Here is a 26,710-nt window from a genome sequence, read left to right on the forward strand (position 1 = left end):
GAGGCTGAGGCAAGAGAATCACTTAAGCCCAAGAGTTTGAGGTTGCTGTGAGCTGTGATGCCATAGCACTCTACCGAGGGTGACATAGTAAGACTCTGTGTCAAAAAAAAAAAAAATTTATTCGTAGAGATGGCATCTCACTATGTTACCTAGACTATTGTCAAACTACTGATCCCAAGTGATCCTCCTACTTTGCCTCCTAAAGTGCTGCACCATACCTGTCCTCTGTGCTGGCTTTAAGTTAATACTTTTGTTTAAAAAGGTTTAGGGAGTAGATTCTGGGGTTAGTAAGTGAAGGTGATTGATGGAAGGAATGCAGAGGTCTGGAAAGTCGTTGGACATGCCCAGGTTTCTCTTTGTGCCTCTTCATGTGTCACATGTCAAATTTGAGGAAAGTTATTAATAGTCTGAAACATGTGGTGGAAATTCAGGCTTGTGATGTCCGTAAGCTCATTCTGCTCAGACTCCAGTTGGCCATATTGGTTCCTGTCGATTTCAGCCAATTTTGTTATCTTACAAGAGGAGGGAGTTTCAGCATTTCAGCAAGTTGTTTCTTTTCTTATCCACCATCCTGTAAGCTCAAGAATTTCTGCCAGTCTCTGGTTTCTTTAACTCTTTGGGGCACAGTTTCAATAATATGTCTGTATTACATCTACTGGAAATAAGATTTTTCTTTATTTAAATAAAATGTCTAATGTTCTTAAAAACAAAACAAACACAGTAATAGTGATTGCTCCAAGAAAGGGACACGGTGTAACGAGGACTCCCTCCCTGGCCAAACTCCCTCCTTGGCCAAGGACTCCCTCCCTTAGCCTGCCACGTGCAGTTTTAACAAGTTAGCTAAGTGATGACCCACAGCCCTGCCTTGATATCAAATCAAGCTCTTCTCCCGACCTTGACATCTTGTCTAATCAAGTTCTTAGTAATTCTTTATCCATTGGTTCCCTCCCCACATTTGTTAGCTATAAATCCCCAATTACTCTTGCTGTATTCAGAGTTGAGCTCAGTTATATGCTGAAGTCTTTCTTCCCTACTGCAGTAGCTTGAATTCAATCTGCTCCTCGCCATTTTTAACAAGGGTCCAGCACAATTCTCTTTGATAGTGGCTAGAGATGAAAAGTAAGTTTGTCACTCGAGACCGTTTTATACCACATAAATTTTGGCTCCTAGAAACATATTACTTGTTTAAAATTAACAGAAAAAGGAAAAATAAAAATTTTCAGAGGCTTAAAATTTTATTTTAGTTCACAATACCTTCAGTTTCGAACTTTGCACTTCGTTCGTTTGTTGGACTTTCTCTCCTAGGATAAAATGGAACCACATACTCAGGTAGAAAAAGTTCAGTACTGTCAGGAATATTTACTGTTTGTCCAAAAACATGCTTGATAATGAGATACTTCAGAAGGATTTTATTAGGAGTGATCAGAAGTCCACTTAATTGGGAACTAATCTTCAGGCTGTGCATATGTATTTTAAGGCCCCTTTGTTATCTCTACCAGATCCTGCTTCTCCCATGGGAACTCCTTAGTCAACTGAAACCCCTTTCTTCAAACTGCTGCTAACTATATGTGCCGGCCCTCGATCGACTTTCTTCCTTGTTGGTATGATTTTTAACTATTTGAATATTGAGCACATGAAAAATCTTAAAAGTTTTTTCTCCCAATATTAGTTAAAGGCTTTATTCAGATTGGCTTAGAGATAAATTAGCATACCTAAAATTACTAGAAATATAGGAACTAACCAAAAATGTTTTTCAGATTAGCATGACTTGCACAAAACTTTAATAAATAAGATTAGTATAAGATTGTTGGTGTGATGAGAGCATCTGTGTCCTCTGTGTTGTCAACAATACCCATGTATAGGCTTGGCACCTGTAGCTCAGCAGCTAGGGCGCCAGCCATGTACACCAGAGCTGGCAGGTTCAAACCCAGCCCGGGCCTGCCAAACAACAATGACAACTACAACCAAAAAATAGCCGGGGGTTGTGGCAGGGGCCTATAGTCCCAGCTACTTGGGAGGCTGAGGCAAGAGAATCGCTTAAGCCCAAGAGTTTGAGATTGCTATGAGCTGTGTTGCCACGGTACTCTACCCAGGGTGACAGCTTGAGACTCTGTCTCAAAAAAAAAAAACAATACCCATGTATATAACTTTTGGACTCTTGCTTTGGTTATGACTGCCTGACATGCATGCATCATAAAAATGGTTACTAGCGAAATAACTTGAGATGATGGCTAGCTTTGTCTAATGTCTCATTTAATTTTCATGAGTATTCTCATGAAAATGTGAAGAATAAGCAAATTAAACAGATATAATGGGAATAAAAGTTTATAAATGAAATTTTTAATAATAATTGTGTTTTATAATATGTGTGCTTTAACAAGTTTCCCAAATTTATTTGGTAGTTATACTCTTAGATTTTTGATAAGTTAAATGATGGATAGTCATTAAATATCTAGATAATTTCCAAGTCAGTTAAGATACTAAAACATGGCATTACCCCCATAAACTTGCACTAAGATGTCCCTGATTTCACTTCCACTCTTGGCAAGTTTAACAAGAAATTTAACGTTTGTTCACTGCTCTAATTCAAGCTACAACATTATCACGATGGCACATAAAAACACGTAACAACAATAATAAACGCCACTCAGCAAGACACTGCCACATGTTGACCTGAACACAACGTGAGACACTGACATACCACAGTCATGAAACCTTACTGAGGTGTTCACACATGTGGCCAACATAAACTTACGGCGCCAAATTCACAAACTTAATTGTCAGACATCTAGACATCCAGGCACTTCAAATGGGGGAGGAGGGAGATGAAGGATTAAAAAGAACATTAGTTGACCATGTGAAAATCTCTCCAGGCAGGCATTTCCAGGCCAGAATCCCTTTCACCATTTTTCCTCTCACTCCCATTCCCATAAGATACCAAGAAATGTAAGACAGTAAAAAGGGTCTAGCCACATACAAGTTACATGAGCATTCAACCTCCCTAAACCAGAATCCCAAAAGCATGTGTTGACTGACCCATCTGCAGGAACAATCAATATTAAGAGAAGAGGGAATGTGAGCAATTATACTCGTACAAACTACACAGCTCTTCTTATTTTCTGGGGTAAACAGGCACAGTGTAAAACAATGTTTTTATCCCAAGAAATGAGTGCTTCATTTGACATGATAAAAGAAAGAGAATCCAATATTCAAAGCATTTGAAGACAACCAAAAAAAAAACTAGGCTCCACTCCTAAACTTACCATTTACCAGCTCTGTGTCCTGTCATCTCATCTGTAAAATGGGGCTACAGATATGTAGTTGTGTTTCTGTTAAAAGAGTAAATTAAATAACACATGATAAAGTCCTCAGCAGAATGCTTGATAGCCACAGGTACTCAATGATTATTTCCTCTTTTTCTCTTTAGAAAAAGGAAGTCATTCAAATATCTGCACCATGACATATTACAGTGCAAAATACTGTCTCAATTTTTTTACTCATGGTAGAAGGGATTAGTGTTCTGCAAATATTCACTCTCTTTATCCCCTAACTCTAGAAATATTACAGTACCTTGGCCCATTCAAGTTGATCTTGGCTATGTGACTTGCCTCTTGATAGTGGAGCATACTTCTTTAACCCTTGATTTTGAACTTGGCTCTGTGAGATATTAACAGAAGAATGATGGCCAGGCACTGTGGCTTCCACCTGTAATCCTACCACTCTCAATGGCCAAGGCTGGTGGATCACGTGAGTTCAAGACCAGTCTGAGCGAGAGCAAGAACCCTTCTCTACAAAAAAATAGGAAAATTATCCCAGTATAGCACCTATAGTCCTCCTACTTAGGAGGCTGAGGCAATAGGATTGCTTGAGCCCAAGAACTTGAGGTTGCTGCAAATTATGATGCCACAGAATTCTACTCAGGGCAATAGAGTGAGACTCTGTCTCCAAAAAAAAAAAAAAAAAAAGTCAGAAGAGTGACATAATGGTCTTCCAATGTGTTTATGGAGTTGGACTCATGCACTCATCCATTTTGCCATTATGAGAAAATGGCAAATTTTCTCATATGCCTCAATGCCTCCCACAGGAGGCAGAAACATTCAAGAGAAGAGGAACAAACACATACTCTGTCCTGTCCAAGGAACAAACTCATACTCAACCTGCAACTAATAACCATGTTGACCTGTGCCTGGCCAAAATCACCAGAGCTCCCCTGACCAACCTGTAGATGCATGAGTAAGAATAATTACTCTCTTAAACCACTACATTTGGGGGTGATTTATTGTGCAGCATTATTATAGCAATAGTTACATTACCTGAAAAGTGAGTTGTATCATTTATTGTAAATTTATTGTTCTATTAGAGACAAACTGATGACTAGTGGATATCAAAAGTAAACTCACATGTCAAAATGAAATATGTATAAACAAAGTATTGAGCTGTTTGTTTTTAACACTTTGCAGTTTATATATAAAACTTCTGTTTTATTTTTGGATCTCTCTCTCTCACTTCATGTGTGTATATTGATTTTTCACAAAGGGTCCTCTGTTTGATTAAATGTTTTGGTAAAACATTAAAGCACAGGAGATATTTGATCAGTTACTTTAAAAATAACTTTGGGCGTGACAGCCACTCTATTTTCTCCTAGCAGGAGTATTTCCCACATAAAGTTTGCATTTTATGGAACAGCTGGCTTATGTGAGCCTCTGTCTCTACAATTAAGTTATAGTTATGACAAAACGCAGGTAAGTGGACCTGCATTTAAAGAGCTTCTAGGGGTTGGGAAACTTTAATACCTGCTTTCAAACAATAGAAACCTCAAAGAAGTTATTGGAAGGATCTGGTTTGATAAAACCAAGTCCTAAAATATTTTTTTAAAATGTTTTGTATCAAAGCTGTCATATTTGGTAAAGATGAAAGATTTGAGGCAGTGTTTCTCAAACGTTAACAAGAAACAATTTCTGATTCGTCAGGTCTTCTAAGATGCTGCACATCCAACAAGCTCCTGATGATGACAAGCCTGCTGGCCACAAAAGGTTCAGCAGAGTTCCTCAAGGGTTCAAAGCCAGCCAGCCAGCCAGGGGCAGCAATTTACAAGCCCAGCAACCTGAGAATCTCTGTAAAGTCTACTCATGCAGGAAAAGTACAGTGAACATCTGCACTTCTGTCAGCTCTTAAGACTGAACAAAACCAAGTGGCCCTGCTGGCCACTCAAAAAGTCAAACTCCACAGCAGTTGGTGAAAAGAAAATCAGGTTTATTCAAGAACCAGTAGGTATCCTGAGAAGATGGTAGATTCATGTTGCAAAGGCCATCTCAAGTCCCTTAGGCTGGCCAAAGCATTTTTAAAGGAGAAGGAGGAGGCTTGGGAGAGACTGGCTACGTGCATGTATATTGTATATTGTATTGAGTAATGGGCCAGCAGGTGGTCTGGCAGTCCAGTTGGGGCCAGATGGACCACACAGAATTGAAGGTTAACTGCTCAGCATTTTCCTCCAGGAGGTGGTCCCACAATCTTGGTTCTGTAGTTAACTGTTCAAAGCTGATTCCTGGAATTCTTTAACAAGCACACATTAGTCATTGTAAAAGAAAGAGTTACTCGGTAGCTTTAAGATGGTGTGATTGTTACTGTTACAAGACCTTCCATGAGTCCAGACAGTCTGTACCTGATCCTGGCAACTTGGCCTGCCCTTGGCACTTCCCAGATGGCCCCTCCACGCTTGCCCTGTACTCAGCTTTGCACTGTGCAGGGGGGTTGAGGACACAGAATGGTGAGCCTCAGGTTGTGAAAGCTACCTTCTCCTCTGCATGCTACATCGTCACATGACGAGGAGCAGTGCTGGGCCAGAGAGCTGATGTGCCACAACCAGGAGGCCTCCCGTGGCAGGCGAGGTGACAGAAGAAGGCACGTGATTGCCGTGGCTATTTGCAGGCAGTGTTGGTAGTGAATGTTTTCTGAGGCTCTTCTACCCTTGACATGCCCTTTCCTACTTCCTGGTAATGACAATAATCTGAGATTTCAGAGCCTGTCCTTTCTAATTTAGTCTCCTTTAGTATTTCCTTCTTTTCATAACAAATCCACTGGGAAGTCACAAAGTTTTAATGCCAGTCTTTGAAAGAGAAGGCCTGGCAAACATTCTTTGTCCCCATAAACATGGACTGTGTGTAATGAATTCTCTGCTGTGGACAGACTCTGTGAATGAGCAGTTCCAGCCCGTTTGTAGTCTGGGTCTTTGTGGAGCCACCCTGGTGATAAACGGCATGCTGTTTTAGGTCTGCAGGACTGAGGTTCTTCTTTGTTTTAAAATGACACTGTTACTGTCTTCCCCAGGTCCAGTAGCAATTCTTGCTCATGACCTTGGGCTGCAGAAATCCTGACTGTCTGGGCACAACGGCTTCTGCTGATGTCACTCCTCCAGACATCAGCTCAGTGCGTATCTATTGTAGAACTGTCTAATGACAAAAGAGTAAGTCACCCCTTTTGACTTGAAGCAGTAAGGATTATGCTCCCCTTGGTCTCCACTCTCTTCTTAATTGCAAGGGGAAAATGGACTTCTTGGCTAACATTAAAAAAGCAAATGTCAATGTGGTTGGAAAGCCTGTTCCAGGCATTACCAGAACTGAGCTGTAAACCTATAGGAATTTCAGACCACAGCTCCCGGCTGGGGCCCATCTAACCCCCTAGGGTCACAAACCATTCAAGCTGGAAACTTTCGTAACTCTGCATTTTCTCACATTACTTTCAGGCCCTTGGCATGCCTAACTGTGACATTGAAAATCCTACCCACCCTTTAAAAATGCTCATCTAACATGTTACCTCTTGTAGCAGAGTCCCTGGTCCCTTCCTAGCCCAGGAGAATCCTCGAGGATTCTATTCTATTTCCTGTGATGCCCAAACCCTTTCCCAGAAGCTTGTGAATTTATGCTTACAGAGATCAAGGGTTTCTGGCCTTTGCTTCCTTTTGGCAGCCTCTGTTTTTCTGCACCATATCAATACAGGCAGGAAATTCAAACCTTTACCATTTTCACTTAGCACAGCAACAATAGAAACAATCAACCACCCCAAAAAGACCTCACTGCCATTTGGTGGAGCTGGAGGAAGTGAATGAAAGGGGGTGCACATAGCATGTCTCAGTTTGTTCCTGCTGCTATGACAAAACACTTTAGATTGGGTAATCTATAAATAATAGAAATTTATTTCTCATTGTTCTGGAGCCTGGAAAGTCCAAGATCGAGGCACCAGAAGACTCAGTGTCTGATGAAGGCTTGCTCTCTGCTACCAACATGGTACATTCTCCCTGTGTCCTCACATGGTAGAAGGGCAAAATGGAACAAATGGATTCCCTAAAATCCTTTTATGGGGCACTTCTAATCCAATTCCTGAGGGCAGAACCATCATGACCTAATAAGCTTCTAAAGTCCCTACCTTTTAATACTAATGTACTGGGGATTAAGTTTCACTATGAATTTTACAGGGAGATAGACATTCAGGCCATAGCATTCCACACCTGGCCCCCAAATTTATATCCTTCTTATATACAAAATACATTCATTCTATTCCAATACACCCCCTAAATCTTAACTTATTCCAGCATCAACCCAAACTCTAATGTCCAGAGACTCATTGAAAACAGATATGAGTGAGATTCAAGGTACAATTCATCCTGACACAAACTTCTATCCAGTGATAAGGCTTATAAAATAAAATAAATTATGCACTTCCACCTCCAAAGTGCATTGGTGGGACAGGCATAGGATAGATATTCCCATTCCAAAAGAGATAAACAGGAAGGAAGAAAGGAATAACTCATCCCAAGTCAGTCCAAATTCCAACAGGGCAAACAACATTAAATCTTAAGGCTCCCAAATAATCTCCTTTGACTCTATGCCCCAGCTTCTCAACTCTCTGGGGTGGGGGGTTGGGCCCCAAGGCTCCAGGCAACCTCACCCCACAACACTGCTGGCTTCAGCCCACACTATAGCTCTCACAAATTAGTCACGTGCCTATATCTCTCCTGGACTGGAGTTGCAAGCTGGTGACTCTGCAGTTCTAGGGTCTTGGGGGTAGTCTGCGTCCATGGGTCCACTGAGCATTGCCCATGGTGGCTCTGCCCTTCTCTGTCTGGGTGCTGAGGCTCATTGGGGCATCGTTTGAAATCTAAGTGGAGGCAGCCACATCCCCATAGCTCTTGCACCTGAACAATTAGCACCTCATGGACACTTGTGCCTTCCAGACAGATGGCGTGACTCATACCTGGCCTCACTGCAGCCACTCCTGGGGTGGCAAGGAGCAGAGATTGGAGGTAGCACTGGACAACGACCACCTATGTTCCACCCTTCCTCAAAAACCCTATTATTTCACACAGTCCTGTTTCTTAACGATGGCTCAATCCAGGTTAAGAGTGAGGCTGAAAGCAGGTATTTGATAATTGGAGGCAGACTAACAGGAGAAGTAGAAAGAGTGGGGGGTGGGGGCAAGGAGAGGGGAATGTGGAAAGGACTCCATTTTCTTCCCAGAAGGGCTGAGTCAGTGGTAGCGCCATTAGCTGAAAGAGTGAAACAGATAAGGAAGAGTCATTACTTTGTCCTGCTCTGAAGTTTGCCCAAATTGTTGCTTGAACGGATTTTGCAATCTCCACACCTTTTAACTAGCTGTCTTAAGGACTCCTAAAATTATCATTCTGAGTAACTAAAATGGGTCATAGATTGTTGTGTCATTTCTGCCATTATTTCTATCTTAGCACCTCAGCTCTACAACATAGTAACTGAGTTTATGGCTAATAATGTGTATTTTCATAACATCTTATCTCAAAGACAAAACTCATTCCATATGTTTTTTTCTGCTAATGGATAGATGATGTTCCCGTAGTAAATATAGCAATTACGTAAAAAGTAATGTGTTTACTTTGAAAAGCCAGATTTGGGGCGGCACCTGTGGCTCAGCGAGTAGGGCGCCGGCCCCATATTCCGAGGGTTGCGGGTTCAAACCCAGCCCCGGCCAAACTGCAACAAAAAGAAAAAATAGCCGGGCGTTGTGGCGGGCGCCTGTAGTCCCAGCTGCTCAGGAGGCTGAGGCAGGAGAATCGCGGAAGCCCAAGAGCTGGAGGTTGCTGTGAGTCCTGTGACATCATGGCACTCTACCGAAGGCGGTAAAGTGAGACTCTGTCTCTACAAAAAAAAAAACATTACATTTTGGGCGGTGCCTGTGGCTCAGTGAGTAGGGCGCCGGCCCCATATGCCGAGGGTGGCAGGTTCAAACCCAGCCCCGGCCAAACTGCAACAAAAATAAAATAGCTGGGCGTTGTGGCGGGCGCCTGTAGTCCCAGCTGCTCGGGAGGCTGAGGCAAGAGAATCGCTTAAGCCCAGGAGTTGGAGGTTGCTGTGAGCTGTGTGACGCCACGGCACTCTACCCGAGGGCGGTACAGTGAGACTCTGTCTCTACAAAAAAAAAAAAAAAAAAGAAAAGCCAGATTTGGTTTTTGAGATGGGTTAGTTTTGGTGGATATATCACTGTCCCTAAAGGGTGAAGGTCTTCACTCTTTATCATCTATAATAAAATGTCACATGAAATCCCTTGCATCATTACTGTAAAAATGCTATCGAGAATACTGTCTGATATATTACCTGGGGTCCAGGGAACAATGGCATTGCCTTCCAAATTCACTCCTATGACTGATAGCTCTACAAATTCTCCTGCTTTTATTAAAGATTGCTATTATTTAAAAGGCATGATATTCAAAAGGAATAATCATGAGCTGAATTGGAGTAGATTTTTAAAAAATTTAATCTGTTCTGACTCAGCGCCCAGAGCATAGTGGTTGTGGCGCCAGCCACATACACAGAGGCTGGAGGGTTTGAACCTGGCCTGGGCCAGCTAAACAGCAATGACAACTGCAACAACAACAAAAAATAGGCGGGCATTGTGGTGGGCGCCTGTAGTCCTAGCTACTTGGGAGGCTGAAGCAAGAGAATTGCTTAAGCCCAGGAGTTTGAAGTTGCTGTGAGCTGTGACGCCACAGCACTCTACCACGGGTGACATAGTGAGACTCTGTGTCAAATAAGTAAATAATAAAATAAAATTGAATCTGTTTTTTCACCCTCTCCCCATATCTTGTTCCCTTTCAAGGCTGAATGCCTTTATTTACTTAATTGTCCTCCTTTGCTTCCCTTCCTGGACATGTTTTTGATACAAAATAATGTGTTTTCTATGTTTATTATTTTTTTAACTCAAGGGGAAGTTCTAATGCTGTAATTCCTTCTTGCTAGTGGTACTGCAATCAGTGCAATCCAGATGGAAGAGATCTGAAATTTTCCCTGGTCTCATGACTTTTGGGGGTAAGCTACGTCCTCTGCTTTGGCTCTCTCTCCCTCATGGTGACACCATGATGCCACTGGGTGCAATGATAGGTTGTCCGGCCACTGAATTCAACTGTCCTCTGCTGGTGACTGCCTCTCCTAAACCCCGTCTCTGGATACACACTTCCCTCCCTTGACTTCCCAGAAACTACCATCTCCCACTTTTCCTCTCATCTCAATGATCACACTGGCATAGGCTGAACAAAGAAGGAGCCAGCAAAGAAGCTGGAAATAGTGTGATCAGTGATGGGGAAGAAAACCAAGAGACAGTGTCATCACAGAAGCCACAAGAAAGGAGTCATTCTCTTTGTCAAATATCATATAGACAGTCGAGTAAGATTTTAAGAAAAATGAAGTGATGAAATAGCAGTGATTGGCAATATGGGGGTCAAGCAGACTTGGGCAGGCATGACCACAGGGAAGAGATAAGTCCCAAGCCACTAGACAACTAGTCACAGTGACTACAGACAACTCTTTGGAATAACAGCAGAGAAAGGGGTCCTGAAAGACAAAGGATATAAGGTCAAGGGGAGTCTCTTTTAAGATGGAAGAGTCTAGAAAATTTGCATCCTGAGGGAAGTGGTACTTTATACAGGGGACATTGTAGATATAGGGGAGAAAAGGATACTTACAGGAGTAATGTCCTTGGGAAGGCAAAGAGGATAACAGGGATACTTCATCCCTTGTTAACAAGCAGTAAGGCAGAAAGCAGGGGTACCAATGCAGGGAGATTTAGAGGTGCGGTGGCTGGAGGATGTTTATTTCTATCTGATTGTTGCTATTTTCTCAGTAATGTATGAGTGAGATTGTAGTGGAGGGTGTTGGGTTTGGAGAGAGAGAAGATATATGACATCATCATCATAAAGAGTGAGAAAAAGAACATCCTAGGACACCCAGTGAGAAGTACAGCTCAGATGACTGCCCCTTTGAGATTCCTGGTCCTAAATTTAAAATGAGGTAGATAATAATAGAAATATTGTACATAAAGCACTTAACTCTGATCTGGTACATGGCGCATACTCAGTAAATGCGAGCTACTACCATTTCACTACATAAATATTTATTTATTGTTTTCTTAGGTGAGATCCAATCTTATCAGAAAGGAACCTGAATCTCAAGTGAAGTGGTTTCACCAGCATTTTAATTCCATTAAATAAATTATTTCAAATAAAGTACGAAAATTAAGGGTGACGCCTGTGGCTCAAGGAATAGGGCGTCGGTCCCATATTCCGAGGTGGCGGGTTCAAACTCAGCCCCGGCCAAAAACCACACACACACGTACACACACAAAAAGAAAATTAAATTTAAAAGTCTTGAAAATGCAGCCTCAATCATCAAATAAACCGGTAAAAGATGAAGTATATTATATCAATTTGTTAAAATCTTATGAGAACATAGTGCCACAGGTTTTCACTGCAGGTTTGCATCTCAATGTTATCAGAGCTTTGTGCAGCACTGTAATGTAAGGGCTTGTTTGGTCTGGGATTTGATACCGTGATAGGCAGACTGAGATATGGATATACTGAATAAAAAAAAAAAAAAACAACTAATGGTTCAGTTAAAAGAGTAATAGAATCAATAAAGTAGCTCTTATATTAAAGTGAGCTAAGAAAAGAATCCAGGGAAACTATTATTACATTCAGAATGTCAGCATAAATTTTAAGACTTAGAAAGGTCACTGCTCTATCCCTGAAATAAGAGGCAACAAACTCTGTTGCTGTCATCCTGCTTCCAAAAATCATATGAGTGGGGTGTTCCTGACAAGTAGAATCAGGTAATCAATTAAAATCAAATACTTTTTTTTTACATTTATTGAGATGTTCTGATTTCTCCACATCCTCACCAATGCTTGTTAATTTCTGTCTTTTTTACTTGTAGCCACCTATTGGGTGTGAAATGTCTCATTGTAATTTTGATTTACATTTCCCCAATATCTAATGAGGTTCAGCATCTTTTCCTGTGCTTATTGGCTATTTTATACCTCTTTTTATTTATTTATTTATTTTTTTGAGATAGTGTCTCACTCTGTCACCTTGGGTAGATTGCCATGACATCATAGCTCACAGGAACCTCAAACCCTTGGGCTTAAGCAATCTTCTTACCTCAGTCTCCCCAGGAGTGGGACTACAGGTACCCACCCTGACACTTGGCTAATTTTTCTCATTTTAGTAGAGACAGGGTCTTGTTCTTGCTCAGACTGGTCTCAAATTCCTGAGCTCAAGTGATCCACTCGCCTCCCAGCCAATCTCCTATCTTCTTTGAAGAAATGTTCAAATCTTTTACCTATTTTTTAATGGGATATCTGTTTATTATTGAGTTATAATAATTCTTTATGTATTCTAGATATAACCCTGTTATCATCAGATTTGTGATTTGCAAATATTATCATTCTGTGAGTTCTTTTCACTTTCTTCTTCTTTTTTTTTTGAGACAGAGTCTGACTCTGTCACCTTGGGTAGATTGCCATGGTGTCATAATTCACAGCAACCTCAAGCTCTTGGGCTCAAGCAATAGTCTTGCCTCAGTTTTTCTATTTTTAGTAGAGGCAGGGTTTCACTCTTGCTCAGGCTGTTCTTAAACTCCTGAGCTCAAGCAATCCACCCACTTCAGCCTCCTAGAGTGCTGGAATTACAGGTGTGTGCCACCAGGACCAGCCTCTTCACTTTCTTGATGATATCTTTTGAAGTAATTTTGATATGTATATATTTTTTGTTTTATTGAGACAAGGTCTTACTCTGTCACCCAGGCCAACTAGAGTGCTGTCATCTTAGCTCACTGTAACCTTAAACTCCTCCCTCATTCACAACAGTGGTTGGTTGGCACAAATTTTTCAATCCTTCTTTCAATCACTGTCATTTGGCCTCAAATGTGCTTATTTTTGGAGGATCTATCCAGCACTGCTAAAGGGGTGTTAAAATCTCCAACTACTATGAAACTGGAGGAAATCAAGTTTCTCGTGTCTGTTAGAGTTTCTCTTATAAATTGAGGTGTGTTCTGGTTGGGTGCATAAATATTAATTGAAACCTCATCATATTGAGTATTACCTTTAACAAATATGAAGTGTCCATCCTTATCCTTCCTTATTTCTGTTGGTTTAAAGCCTATTGCCTTTGCGAACAGGATTGCAACGCTTGCTTTTTTCCGCTTTCCATTTGCCTGGAGTATAGATGATCATCCCTTCACCTTGAGTCTATATTTGTCTTTTAATGTAAGATGAGATTCTTGTATGCAGCAGATATCTGGCTTGAGTTTTTGTATCCAGTCCGCCAACCTATGCCTCTTTAGAGGACAATTTAAACTATTCACATTAATTGAGAATATTGATAAGCCTTTCGAGAGGCTTAACATTTTTCATCCTTTTGCAACAGTGGAAGTTGGAATTTGATCAAAATTTTCTGGGTGGATTTACTTTTGTGGTGGAGGATTATGCTGGTCTTCATGGAGGATAGGTCTGAGAATATCCTGGAGAGCTGGTTTAGTTATGGCAAATTTCTTCAACATGTAAATGTCATTAAAGTATTTAATTTTCTCATCATAAATGAAATTCAGTTTAGCTGGGTACAGGATCCTGCGTTGAAAGTTATTTTGTTTTAAGAGATTAAAAGTTGATGACCATCCTCTTCTAGCTTGAAAGGTTTCAGCAGAGAGATCTGCAGTTATTCTAATATTCTTCCCCTTGTAGATGATGTTTTTCTTTCATCTGGCTGCTTTCAGAATTTTCTCCTTCATATTACCTTTAGTGAAATTGATTATGATGTGTCTGGGGATGTCTTATTTGGGTTGAGTCGTGCTGGAGTTCTGAAACTGTCTGCTATCTGAATTTCAGAATCTCTTGGCATGTCTGGAAAGTTCTCCTTCATAATCTCATGGAGAAGAGACTCTGTGCTCTTTGAAGCCACTTCGTCGCTTTTGGGGATCCCTATAATACGAATATTATTTTTCTTCAAATTATCCCAGAACTCTCTGAGAGAGTGATCTGTTTTTGCCCTCCATTTCTCTTCCTCTTTGAGAGTTTGGGAGCGTTCAAAAGCTTTGTCTTCAATGTCAGAAATCCTTTTTTCTGCTTGCTCCATTCTGTTACTGAGGGATTCTACTGTGTTTCTCAGATCTTTGAGGGCTGCAACTTCTTGTCTCAATGTGTCAAAATCTTTGGTCATTTAGTCTTTGAATTCGTTGAATTCTTGAGATATCTTTTGGGTTACTGCTTGGAATTCTAGTTCGATCTTATTTGCTATCCAGATTCTGAATTTGATTTCTGCCATCTCAGCTATTTGTTTGTGCATGGGATCTTGGGCTGTGTCTGCCCCATTTATCCTTGGGGGAGTTGATCTACTCTGACTATTCATATTGCCAGAGTTTTTCTGTTGATTTCGCCTCATGTTTGTTTTTCACTGTTGCCTCTGGCCATCCTCAGAGTTAGGGAGGTGTCTCTCCAAGATTAGACCCTAGCGGGATCACTCTATTGTTGCTGGATCTTTGTAGGGAGTGACCCTGTGTAGTTCCTCTGGAGCTGCCCCAGCCAGGGAGTTCTGATTGTTGAAGCAGCTCCGGAGTGTGACCATTTGGTTCGGTCCCAAATTGCCCGGCTCTCCCTTTCTCACTTTGCAACACAAAGCAGAGTAGGCTGATCCTGCGCCCCATGCTGCCAGTATACACGCTGCCGCCTACTCAAAATTTATAGTTACTCAACACTTCACTGGGTGCACAGAGTGTCCTGGGTCCTTGACTGATACCCTGAGTCCAGTTCCCTAATAAATCTATGATGGTAGGCCTTGGAACGGAGTAAACAATCCCTAGCTGTCGGCACTTATGCTCCTCCGGCCTTGTTAGGGGCCGACCAGCAATGCCTTGTATGAAGTGGATGTTCAGGTTAACAGTAGCTGGTTAACAGTAGGGTTACAGTTTGGTTTTATACATTTTAGGGAGACAGGAACTATAGGTGATGTCATAAATCAATACATGGAAAACATACATTAGTTTGGCCCGCAAATGGTGGGAACATTTGGAAGTGGGAGAGGGCTTATAGGTGGTAGGTGGGTTTAAAGTTTGTTTAGCTGACAATTGACTGAGTTAGGCTTAGCTTAAAAGACCAGGAGTTAGGGTTAGGGTTAGGGTCTCAAGGTGTAGGGCGCCGGTCCCATATGCCAGAGATGGCGGGTTCAAACCCAGCCCCGGCCAAAAAAAAGACCAGGAGTCAGTGAAAAGGAATGCTTAAGGTAAAGGGTCTGTTAATTAGAGACAAAATACCGGACAGTCTTAAAGAGGTTTGTTGTGTATATTGAGGACTTGTAGATAAGTCTTGCGTAGCCATAGGCCTGTTAGTGAGTCACAAAGAACATCTCTAAGCAGGGCAGGGGGCCTGATGGGGATCATCCCATCTCCTTTCTCATTGCTAGCAACTCAGTCTTAGGGATCCTCTTGGACAAGAGGGGGTCCAGTCAGTCAGACACTTAGGGGCAGCCTTAAGATTTTATTTCAGTACCCTCTAGGTATACTTGACTAGTAATGGTATTGTTGCTAGAATTTCCCTGAGTTGGGTGTCAGGTTCTTTTGATCTTGGAATTAGAAGAATGAAACCTTGGACTACGCAGATTAGTGACAGGACAGGGTTTATTCACAGGGAAAGACTGATAAGCAGAAAGGAGGAACAGAACCTCTGACAGCAAAGGGGGAGACGCCAAGTAGGAAACCCCTCAAGTCTTCAGTATAGGGGGTATAAATCCCATCCTGCAGGCAGGGAATTTGGGGGACATATGCTACAGTTGGCCAGAAGTCTGCCAGCAGAAAATAATACTAAAATTAGCACAGGAACACATCTTTGCAGTTTTTGCCTCAAGGTAAGGAATGTGGTGAGTGTGTGCCCTGTTCAAAGAAGAACTGCCCAGAATCCATCAGGCTGTTTTGTTCATGATTTGCTTGAGTGCAGCCTGGAAAAAGGTTTGTGCCTAGAGATGGGGGTCAGTGTTGAGACTAAATTCTGAACTCACCCAGGCCTAAAAAATGGGGAGTCTCTGTTCAGCCTTGAGAGGAACCCTGTTTCCGTACCTTCAATTCACTTTGAAAAACAATACATAGATAACATTGCTTAAAATGTGTATACACTTTTTTGGCACCATCTGTATTTGCATGTATTGAGGCCCACCTGTATTGCTCCCATGGCACTTGGACTTGGGGGCTTGAACCTGCATGAACATTAAGCTCTGGCTACTGCTTTTGCTGAGTGATAAAGTCTTCTCTCTAACTCTGGAGTTTTGTGTCTTCTATCAGCATCTATAAAACTCAGTAAGATTAAATCTCAGACCCTTCATCGCTCCTGGCACCAAAAAGGCATGATGAAGGGGAAGAAACTTCAGTGCATCCCTGCTCCTTTCTTGGGACCATAGTTGTGTGGCATGGCCAAGTATCCCCATTCCTTTCTAATAAGATCACCACTGGAGGGTTAACTACCTCAGAGAAATTTCTTCATAGTTCATGAGTTAATTCCATTAAGTCTTTTTTGTTTTTGAGACAGAGTCTCAATCCATTGCCCTGGGTTGAGTGCCATGGCATCATAGCTCACAGCAGCCTCAAACTCTTGGGGTTAAGCAATGCTCCTGCCTCAGCCCCCCAAGTAGCTGGGACTACAGGCACCCACCACAATACCTATCTAGTTTTTCTATTTCTAGTAAAGATGGGGTCTTGCTCTTGCTCAGACTGGTCTTGAACTCCTGAACTCAAGCAACTCACCCTCCTTCAGCCTCCCAGACTGCTAGGATTACAGGTATGAGCCATCACACCCAGCAACTCCATTAAATCTTCAACCTACCAGATCTCTGAAATTTTTTTTATTTGCTTCATGATTACATAGAGCTTGTTTTAACTCTACTTTTAGAACCACAAAATCCCAGAAAATAATAAAAAATACTCAACACTGGCATAATTTTTGTTTTTGATTAACATTGTGTTCTGTGTATACTCCACATACAATGTGTTTATTGCCAACCCATTGGTCATTGTCGCTATCAATTTTTTAATTAAGAACTCACATACACAAAGCCCATTTACCCACCTCTCCTTACTCTTCTCCCAGTAAAATGGTTGAGTACAAAACTAGATTAGGAAACAGGCCTAGGTTATGACTTTCTCTTCTGTAGGTCTTCTGATCCATTCTAAAGAAACACTGACTCAATAATCATTGTTATTTTAGACAAGTGGATAGCAACTGAGTTCTGTTTATTTGAACCACTTGGCAATATGGTTCCAGCCAGGACATGCAGCATTAAACCCTCAGCTATTTAATTTTCACTGAAAGTTGAGAAGTGAGAAATATTAGTTATAATTCTCAAGGTATGCATAAAACATTCATTCTTTGGATTTTCTCTTTGTATTTGGTGTCATGAAAATACTAGTCTCACTGATCATGTGGGAATAGTAATTTCCCATTTCACTAATGCAGTAAAAAGACCTTGGAGTCTTCCCAATTAAAGATGGGCAGGAGCTGTCCCTAGGGAGTTTGGGATACCTTCTTTAAGTGACTAAGCAAATATTCCTTTTGCCCTTCAATGTGTTCACATTTTCCTACCTTTAAATATGCAAAATATAAAGGGTTTATTTTAGGGTAAACACGCAGAAAAACAACTGCTTAGAATGTTTTTATATAGATAGACTTTAAGCCCTCATGTGAGCTATGAAAAAGTTTTCTTGGCTTCAAGAAATCCAGAGCAGTTCACTAGAAGATTTCAGAGTTCGGAGGAAAATACTTGTGTTAATAATTAGTTATTTAAACTGGAACTTTTCTTCTACCTATTGTTGCTTTAGAAACTTGGCTGGAATTATATGCATCAATTTGGTTCCTTTGAGAAGCAGACATCAAGACAGGCTTGATGGAGCCAGATAATGGTGACCCTATGAAGGAGAGAGATGTAAGAAGAAACTGGACTTCAGCATAAATCTAAGTCCCCTCATACAGTTTGGATGTTTTTTTTTGTTTTGTTTTTTTTTTTAATCTAAGGTTCCCTTACTGGTCCTGCTTCCATGAGTGGCTGAGACCAGGGGAAAAGGGAGGGGTCATCTCCACAATACTCCATTCATACACAGAACTAAACAGACAAGCACAGGGTCACTATTGCAGTTAGAAGTTGGCAGCATGGGAAGGGATAGAACAGGTGAGGTGTAGGGGTATTGTTAAAAAAAATACAGGCTCCCCCCAACTGGGGTTCCCAGGGGGAACTTGGTCTGCTTTAACCCACAAAGAATCAGAAGATCAAAAGCGGTTTGGGAAGGCCAGAACCATCAGGGATGGAGGGAGGAGGAGGAAAATCCAGGGGTGGGGGGACTGTTTGGCAATTGGGGTAAAGGGATTGCCCTTCCCCTGCTGGGATCCTCCCAGCCCCTCTGGTCTGGCAGGAAGGGGGCAGCCTGCAACTCCTGGGGCAGATCTGGGGCTGCCAGATGCTCCAGGCAGGGGGCAGGAAGGGGCTCACAAAGGCTTGCCCTCCAGGGAGATAGCACTGCCCCCCAGCTTCTCTGCCAGGGTGCAGCAGTCCTTGACCTCCTCGAAGCAGTTTGCTTGTAATTCATGCTTGATCCCTGTCAGCTTCTTCTTGATGGCGTCCTTGGAGCTGGCATAATCATTTTGCTCTTAAGGGATGCACACTCAGGAGCCCAAAAGATAAACACTAGGTCCTCCTTCTTACTCTCCTTGGTTTCGTAGGTTGCATCATAGAGGGCATAGCTGCAGTCCTTGTCTGGAAGCATCTTGACAAAGGTGGTGTAGGGATCATCGACAGTCTGGCCCACATCACCTACCAGGATCTCCTTGCCTTCCTCTAGGATGATGTTCTTCTTGTCCTCACTCAGGCAGAATAGCACTGCCTTCTTGCACTTCTTCACTTCCTCTGGCCTTGAAGACTTGTGCACCTTCATGTCGTTGAACACCTTAATGACACCATCAGAGACAGCCACACCAGAGGCCATGTTTCCAGAAGCGAAAGGGTGATGGCAAGGAGAAGCAGAGAAGAGGAGAGCCGCTGCTGCTGCTGCCGGGATCCCGAGTTTGGATGTTTGTCCTCTCTGAATCTCAAGTTGAAATTTGATCCTCAATTTCAAATGAGGAGATAGGTCCTAGTGGGAGGTTTTGGTCACCGGAGTGTATCCCTCATGAATAGCTTGGTACCATGAGTGAGTTCTGGTTGTATTAGCTCACGTGAGAACAGGTTGTTTCAGAGTGTGGCACCACTTCCACTGCTCTCTTACTTCCTCTCTCACCATATGATGAAGGGGGTCTGTTCCCCCTTCACTTCTACCATAACTGGCAGCTCCCTGAAGCAGATGCTGGCACCATGCTTCTTATACAGCCTATAGAACTGTGAGGCAAATAACCCCTCTCCTCTATAAATTATCCCACCTTACGTATTCCTTTCTCGCAATCAAAATGGACTAACACAGCTAGGCCAATAGAAAGTGCTTAATCCAGAGTCCCTCATCGGAGGACACCTACATCTCTTGAGAACAGGCTCTGTTGTGCTCAGTCATCAGCTGGGAACACCGTGTAGGAGTGTGGCCTCAGCAGTACTTCCTGGAATGCAGAATTCAGAGTGCAGCACCTGGAGATGTCTATTAGTTATACTCTCCAACACCAAAGATCTAAGTGGTACATTATCGTGTGTCCACCACAGTAGGCAACCAATGAATAGATAAGGGCCCAAGGTTCTAACCAAATAACATGTCTTCATGACCAGTAGATATAAGAAACAGCTGCATAAAATCCACTATTGCCTTCATTGCAGGCAAACTGCTAGGGATGCTGTCCACTACATCACAGTGTCTCCTTTATGAGGGCCAAGAAAAACACCTCCTGTGGTGCAGGGCTAGGGAGACCTATTCCTCCTGCACAACTGGTATGTTTTTATCCTATAGACATATGGGTTTTCTAGGAGATTTCCTTTTTGTGTTAATTGCTAGGAAATTAGAGTCAGATTGGGAGGCTAACCCCAACCTCTGGCTTGCAAGGCTTTTCTCTTTCAGTTACTCTGTTTATTTTCTCTGATTCCTTTAGTTAATACCACTGTTCCCTGTGAGTGTCCTCAACTCTTTTCTGAAATAGGGGAAGAAATAATCACCTTTAATTAGCCTGTTATCATTTAGAAATAAAAATACTTAATTTTATACATTTTAGTTTATTCTATTTATGACGACTTTACAGCTAGGTCAAATTCTTTCTCTCTAAACCAGCGCTAATAGAAAAAGAAGGTAAGCCACTGTAATTTTAAATTCTTAGTAGCCACATTAAAAAAAAAAAAACGAACAGGTGAAATTAAGGCAATTTAAGTCTTCAGAAAGCCACTGTGTATTTTATACTTACAACAATCTCCATTTAAACCAGTAACACTGGGCCTGCTAAAAGGTTATATGTGGCTAGTGATTCAGGTACTGAACAGTGCAGGTCTAAACACAAAGGCTATGCAAGATTAGACAGTCAGAGAGTCTTAAGAGAATAACCACAACTGTATCTAATCTATATTCACATTGGCTTTGATTAAAGATTTTTGAGCTCTTGAAGGTTTCTGATGCAAACGCTGACTAGGTCTAAGAAAGGATGATCCTGAGAGGGGTAGTAACCATTAAAACTCTTGACATTTCTGGAATTTTTTTCCTGGCTCTGAGAAACAATGTATACAAAATAAGTATGTACATATAGTAAGAGAGAAGGTAAACAGATGTATTTTGTTTATTCTGCATTTTATTTAGAATATTAAAAATCACTTAGAAAATAAGAATGTTAAGAGTATGAAATCGAATTATTAATTTAATAATTAATAAGGGCCCAAGCTTCTAACCAAATAACACGTCTTCATGACACTGTGAAGTTGCACAGTGGTTCTCAAGCATGGTTGCAGACCAGCACCACCAGTGTCAATTTTATTAAAAATTTCTTTAAAGCACATTGATGAAGACATTTTGGAACAAGCTCTAGAACTTTGTGTCTGGGATGAGAAAGGTGTTTTCATTTGAATCAGGGTTATAAGACTAAAAATGTAGTTGGAGTCCTGAGTTAAGAAGTAGAAATTTTAGGCATTGTTTAACCTAAAAAAGCCTCCATTCTTTATTTGCTACATAGAATAATACCTTATAAACTAGCCATGAAGATCAATAATGTTATTATGTAAGTCTTCCAATAGGCAAGTAAGTACTCAGTAAATAGTACATGTACCTATTATCACTGTTAATCCCCAGTTATCACCCGGAAGCTTATTAAAATCGCAAATTTGGGGGTCACACACCAGACTTTCTGTAACAGAAACTCTGGGAGTCTATCAGTCTGTTTTAGCAAGCCTTCCAGAGATGCACGCTGGAGTCGGCATCGGCGTTCCGTCCAAAACTAGAAGAGAGGCTCCCACCTCCAGTATTTGCGGGGACTCACACGGATCCAGCAACTGGGGGCTGGACTTTTGACACAGTCACAGCTCAGGAACGGCCAACGAGTCGAAAGCCGAGGCCAGAGGGCTTGTTTTGCTCCTGTACCCCTATTTTACTTACATTACCCGTGCCTCGAAGGGTGACTGATAGAGATTACCCTTCAGCACTAAGCCCTTGGCGACACCACTGCACCGCAAAAGAAAAGTCAGGGAGGGGCTCCACTTGGCGGAAAGCAAGTCCCAAGCAAACCTACCGCACCGGGCCGGCCCTGCCCAGGGTTTCCGCCCGGCGCTGGACGGCGCGCTCCCTCTCGGGAACTGCGGTCCCCGCGGCCCGCGGGCCTCAGGCTTGCCCGACTCTGCCGCCTCCAGGAAACTACGAGTTCCAGGATGCCCGGCGCTGGCGGGTCACGCGGGAGGGGCGGCGGGCGCGGCTAAATAGTCTCCATCGGCCATTTTGTGGGAGAAGCTGCAGCGCCGCCTCTCCTCTCGCGTCTTCTCGGCCGTCGCCGCCGCCTCTTCCTCCGCCTCCTTCTTCGCCTCTTCCTGCCTCGTCTCGGCTTCCGCTGCCGCCGCTCCAGTCGAATCCCAACCCCGGGCGAAGCGTTTCCTTATTTATTTCCGTTTTCTCGCCACTGCAGCCTCCTGACACGGTGATCCGGGCGGGCCCCGCAGGAATTTTATCCCCTCTCCGGCCTCACACTAGTATCGCATGTCCACTATCCAGAACCTCCAATCTTTCGGTAAGACGAACTCGCCGCCGCCGCCGCCCCCGCCGCCCCCGCACGCGTCTCGGCCGCCGCCGCCCACCGCCCGGGGGCCCCTGCTGCCCTCCCCGCACCCCGAGTGTGGCTTTGTCTCGGCGCCCGGAAAATGGCGACAGGGCCCCTGGCGACCCCCTCCCCGAGGACGGCCCCGGACCCCGCGCCGCCCCCTGCCCGGGCCCTGACCGCGCTCCCGCCGCCGCTTGCAGCCCCTGGACACCTCCGCGGCCATCCCCGCAGGCTCCTGGGCCGGCTCCGCGCCTCGCGAGCCGGAGGCCGGACCGGGGGCTTCGGGGAACCGCGTCCCTTCGCGCCCTGGAGCATTTTTTGGGGGGGCATTTACCAAAAGATGCAAACACAGATCTCTGATCTGTCACAGGGTAGTGGTTCAGTCTTCTCTGTTTGCGTGGTAATTTATAAAATTGGGCCTCCCGAGATGCATTTAATTTTATTTTTTGCAAAGCACATCACGCGGTTAAATGACTGGTGGGCATGTTAGATGTTGGCTGTCTTCATCAGAATGTAACCCAGATGACGCACATTTTTATAGCGGTTATAAAATAAAGGTTTTATAAATCTTTTGTTAGAGTGCCGTGTTCAACGGTAACATTATCTACCTTCAAACAACATTTTTCTACAACGGGCATACTTATTCAAATTTTTGTCTTTTTGTGAGTACCTTGGAGGGTTTATTAATACTCCACCCCCATCTGCGAAAAAAGAAAAAGCACTAGAACCGTCATTGCTGACTATCTTGATTCCTAGTCTACTGTATTCTGGAAAGTACTCCCTAAAACAATATTTTTCAACTTTGGATTTTTTGGTATCTCTTTGTAGACCCCTTTGCTGATGCAACTAAGGGTGACGACTTACTCCCGGCAGGGACTGAGGATTACATTCATATAAGAATCCAGCAACGAAACGGCAGAAAGACACTGACTACTGTTCAGGGCATTGCAGATGATTATGACAAAAAGAAACTTGTGAAAGCTTTCAAAAAGGTAAAGGAGTAAGGAAGAAAGGATTAAAATAGCTTTTGACACACATCTCTGAATTGGACTATGATTCACACCTTTACTTGAAAGTACCAGTGTGGATGAAAATGACTGGACTCACCTTGTTTTCATTCTTGTAATTAGTGCACAGACAATATCCTTATTCTCCCAGCATGGTCTCCTATCTTAAATAAAATTACGTGACTTTAAAGTAAAATGTAAAATATTTAGTTCTTGATGTTATATATGTCATTTCCTTTATGTGACCTGCTGATTTTATTTTATTTTTTTTTAATTTTTTTATTAAATCATAACTGTATACAATGATATGATTATGGGGCATCATACACTCACTTCATAAACCATTTGACACATTTTTATCATAGTGGTTAACATATCCTTTCCGGCGTTATCTCAGTTACTGTGCCAAATGACCTGCTGATTTTAGAAGGCAAAATATGTTGCTTAAATATAATCAAGCCTACTGAAATAGTTAATTTTATTCCTGTGGTGGAACAAAACTTCACTGTATTTGATTAAATTATGTTGTGCGGTTTATATGCTTCTTTAGAAATTTGCCTGTAATGGTACTGTGATTGAACATCCCGAATACGGAGAGGTTATTCAGCTGCAAGGTGACCAAAGAAAGAATATTTGCCAGTTTCTCTTGGAGGTAAGATGACAGGATGCTGTTTTATAAATTTGAGATGCTTCTAAAATTGTATTTAAAAGCGATAGCAATTACTACTTAGTAAAAATCACATGAATGAAGCAAATTAGGTAATCGAGTGAAGTAAAGATTTGGTACTTATGTTGAGATAAAGCAGAGAGCTTTATCCGATTTATTTTGTCATTGGAATGATCTATCTGTATTTATACAGGTGTTTGTTAACATGCAAAGTATTCATGTATGTGTTGAATTTTATTAACAGTGCATGCTACAGATAACAGTGTTGCAGTAACATGTTAATGATTTTTCTTTGTTTTCTTAGGAATGAATTTATTCATCAGATTCTACTAAATTAAATTTTATTTTATAGGTTGGCATTGTCAAGGAGGAGCAGCTTAAGGTTCATGGATTCTAAAATGAACCTAAATACGTGGAGAATATCTTGAATAATTTTTTTCTCTAAACCCAGTTTGGCTGCCTTGTGAAATGATTCTCTGCAGTAAACGGACTTCTCATTTATTTAATCATTCAAACTTCCATTCACATCTGCATGATCACAGAAAACATGGGGTATGTAGGCTAGTAACACATAAGAAAATTGCAGTAAGATGGTAACAAAACCCCGTATTCATCTTAACATGTTTCCAATGGAAAATATTTTGTTTTGAGTGTTTATTTGTTTATTGTTCAGTTTATTTTCATTTAATTAAAAGTTTTTGTTGTATTAAACCATGTATGTTGCAGCTTAACAATAAAAAAACTGTGAATCCTTTTGTGAGCAGTTATGCTCCTAAATCTAAGTAAAATACACATGTTTTGTCTTTCATAATTGGTGTTTTCATTCTGCAAATACTTATACTAATTAGTTTCAGTTGCTGTTATAACCAGAAATAGGGGAGAACTTTTGTTACATGTAGCTTTGTGTTTTTCATTTATTGACTCAAGAAAATAGAAGTAGGAGTACTACTTGCAAGCCAAGTAAAAGTTGGCGTGGCATTTATTAGAATGTAGTGTTAAATTTTTTTAGAGTATGACATTTAAACTTTAAGGTGTTAGCACATAGAGTTCTTTTTTAAGTTTTTATCAGTTGTGTTAGGGGAATGCCAACATAAGTCAGTCCCTAAGTGCTAGATGTTATAATAGGCTTGTGCCATAAAGTGGTACAAAGTGCTCTTTTGTGGCAAGTGTAGGTGGTAGTATCTCCTTTCTTACAAATAGAAGATAACTGGGCTTTAGGTTAACTTCCCAGTAGTGCTAGAAAATGACAAGTTGGGATTTCAGCCCCAGCTGGCAGCCAGAAAAGCCATGTTTTTTTCACTACACCATGGTTTTGATACACCGTTTCACCAAAGGAAGCAAGAGCCCTAAATGACAATGACCAGGGGTGTTGGTGGTATGAGAAATATAATTTGTAGTACTTAATTGTGAGATTTCTGCAGCTCATACTTTTTTGAGTTCCAGACTTCTGCTTTCTATTGAGTAGTTAGATGGCTTAATTATATACAAACCGTGCCATAAAAAATCACGTAGCCAAGGCACAGAACTGCATCTACAAATATAAACTTTTTAGCTTACTACATTCGAACAGTGATGGTGTAAACAAAGTCTTATCACTTGTATCAATTCCTTCTGTACCCAGTGATAGCTTGCCTCTATTTTTGATGATACTGCTTTTGGGAAAACAAGATTAGCCTCCACAAAGATTGCTTCTCAGAGGCACTAAGTGATAGATTTGTTACTTGTCACCTCATCATACCTCTAGTCAAGAAAGACTGGGATCATTAAGAGATGAGTACCCCAGAATATAGCGCCAAATTTGGTTAAGTTCATTTCATTAAATTGAGAAAGGTTTGGGAGAATTTTCCAACTTATTAACGAGCTTGTAGTTTTTCACCTATAACACTGTATAGTGGTTCTACCGCTAGTTGACAAGTCTGTGGAAATAATAAAGCCAAAACTCCACTAACATTAACATCCATATTCAAGTGTTGCCTAAAAACATTTGCCTATAGCTGCACTAGTGCCTAGAAAAGAATTATCTCCTGTTAAGGTGAGGTGGAGAAGGCCTCAGAGATGGGAAGAAAACACCCTTTATCCTAGGACGCGTGAGTAAGCTAGCAATAACTTCATGTGGCGGGCCATGGGATGGGATGAAAAGCCTTGAGCCAATCTTTTCTCTGGATTTTGTGAGGACCACTTCTGATCCTCCCTTTAGCTTATGAGCCTCAAATACCTGGTGAGACTTATAGGGTAGTTCCAATCCTTAGAGGAAAAACAGATCATTTACCCTTCTCCCTTTGAGCAAGCAATGGAAATAAAGTATATAATATCCACAGATTTCTGCAATTTTACTGAAACTAGCAAATTTATGAATCCATAAACTTAGATCCACCTTCCTCAGTTGGGAAAGCTGACTAGGAGGCTTAGAGAAGTACCTGAGAGCAAATAACAGGTCTCATTGGTCTTTGCTTTGGAGGCAAAAGTGACTGAAGAGGCATTGCATAATTGAGGAGGGAATATAGACTGTCTGAAC

At 41.8% G+C, this 26,710-nt stretch overlaps 1 protein-coding gene and 1 pseudogene across 2 annotated transcripts; one reads left to right on the plus strand and one right to left on the minus strand.

Moving 5' to 3' along the window:
* Positions 1 to 18,810: 18,810 nt before the first annotated feature.
* LOC128592049 (cofilin-1-like) lies at positions 18,811 to 19,370 on the minus strand (annotated as a pseudogene). The gene has a single exon (XR_008381752.1). The product of XR_008381752.1 is annotated as a cofilin-1-like (transcript).
* A 2,818-nt stretch (positions 19,371 to 22,188) lies between these two features.
* On the plus strand, positions 22,189 to 24,981 carry EIF1B (eukaryotic translation initiation factor 1B). Its single transcript, XM_053599946.1, has 4 exons — positions 22,189 to 22,491; positions 23,350 to 23,513; positions 24,079 to 24,180; positions 24,548 to 24,981. The coding sequence occupies exons 1-4, from the start codon at positions 22,461 to 22,463 to the stop codon at positions 24,590 to 24,592; spliced, it is 342 nt and encodes a 113-aa protein (XP_053455921.1). The 5' UTR covers positions 22,189 to 22,460; the 3' UTR covers positions 24,593 to 24,981.
* The last annotated feature ends 1,729 nt before the right edge of the window (positions 24,982 to 26,710 follow it).

The sequence above is a fragment of the Nycticebus coucang genome, chromosome 8, assembly GCF_027406575.1.
Source record: "Nycticebus coucang isolate mNycCou1 chromosome 8, mNycCou1.pri, whole genome shotgun sequence".
Lineage (NCBI taxonomy): Eukaryota > Metazoa > Chordata > Mammalia > Primates > Lorisidae > Nycticebus > Nycticebus coucang.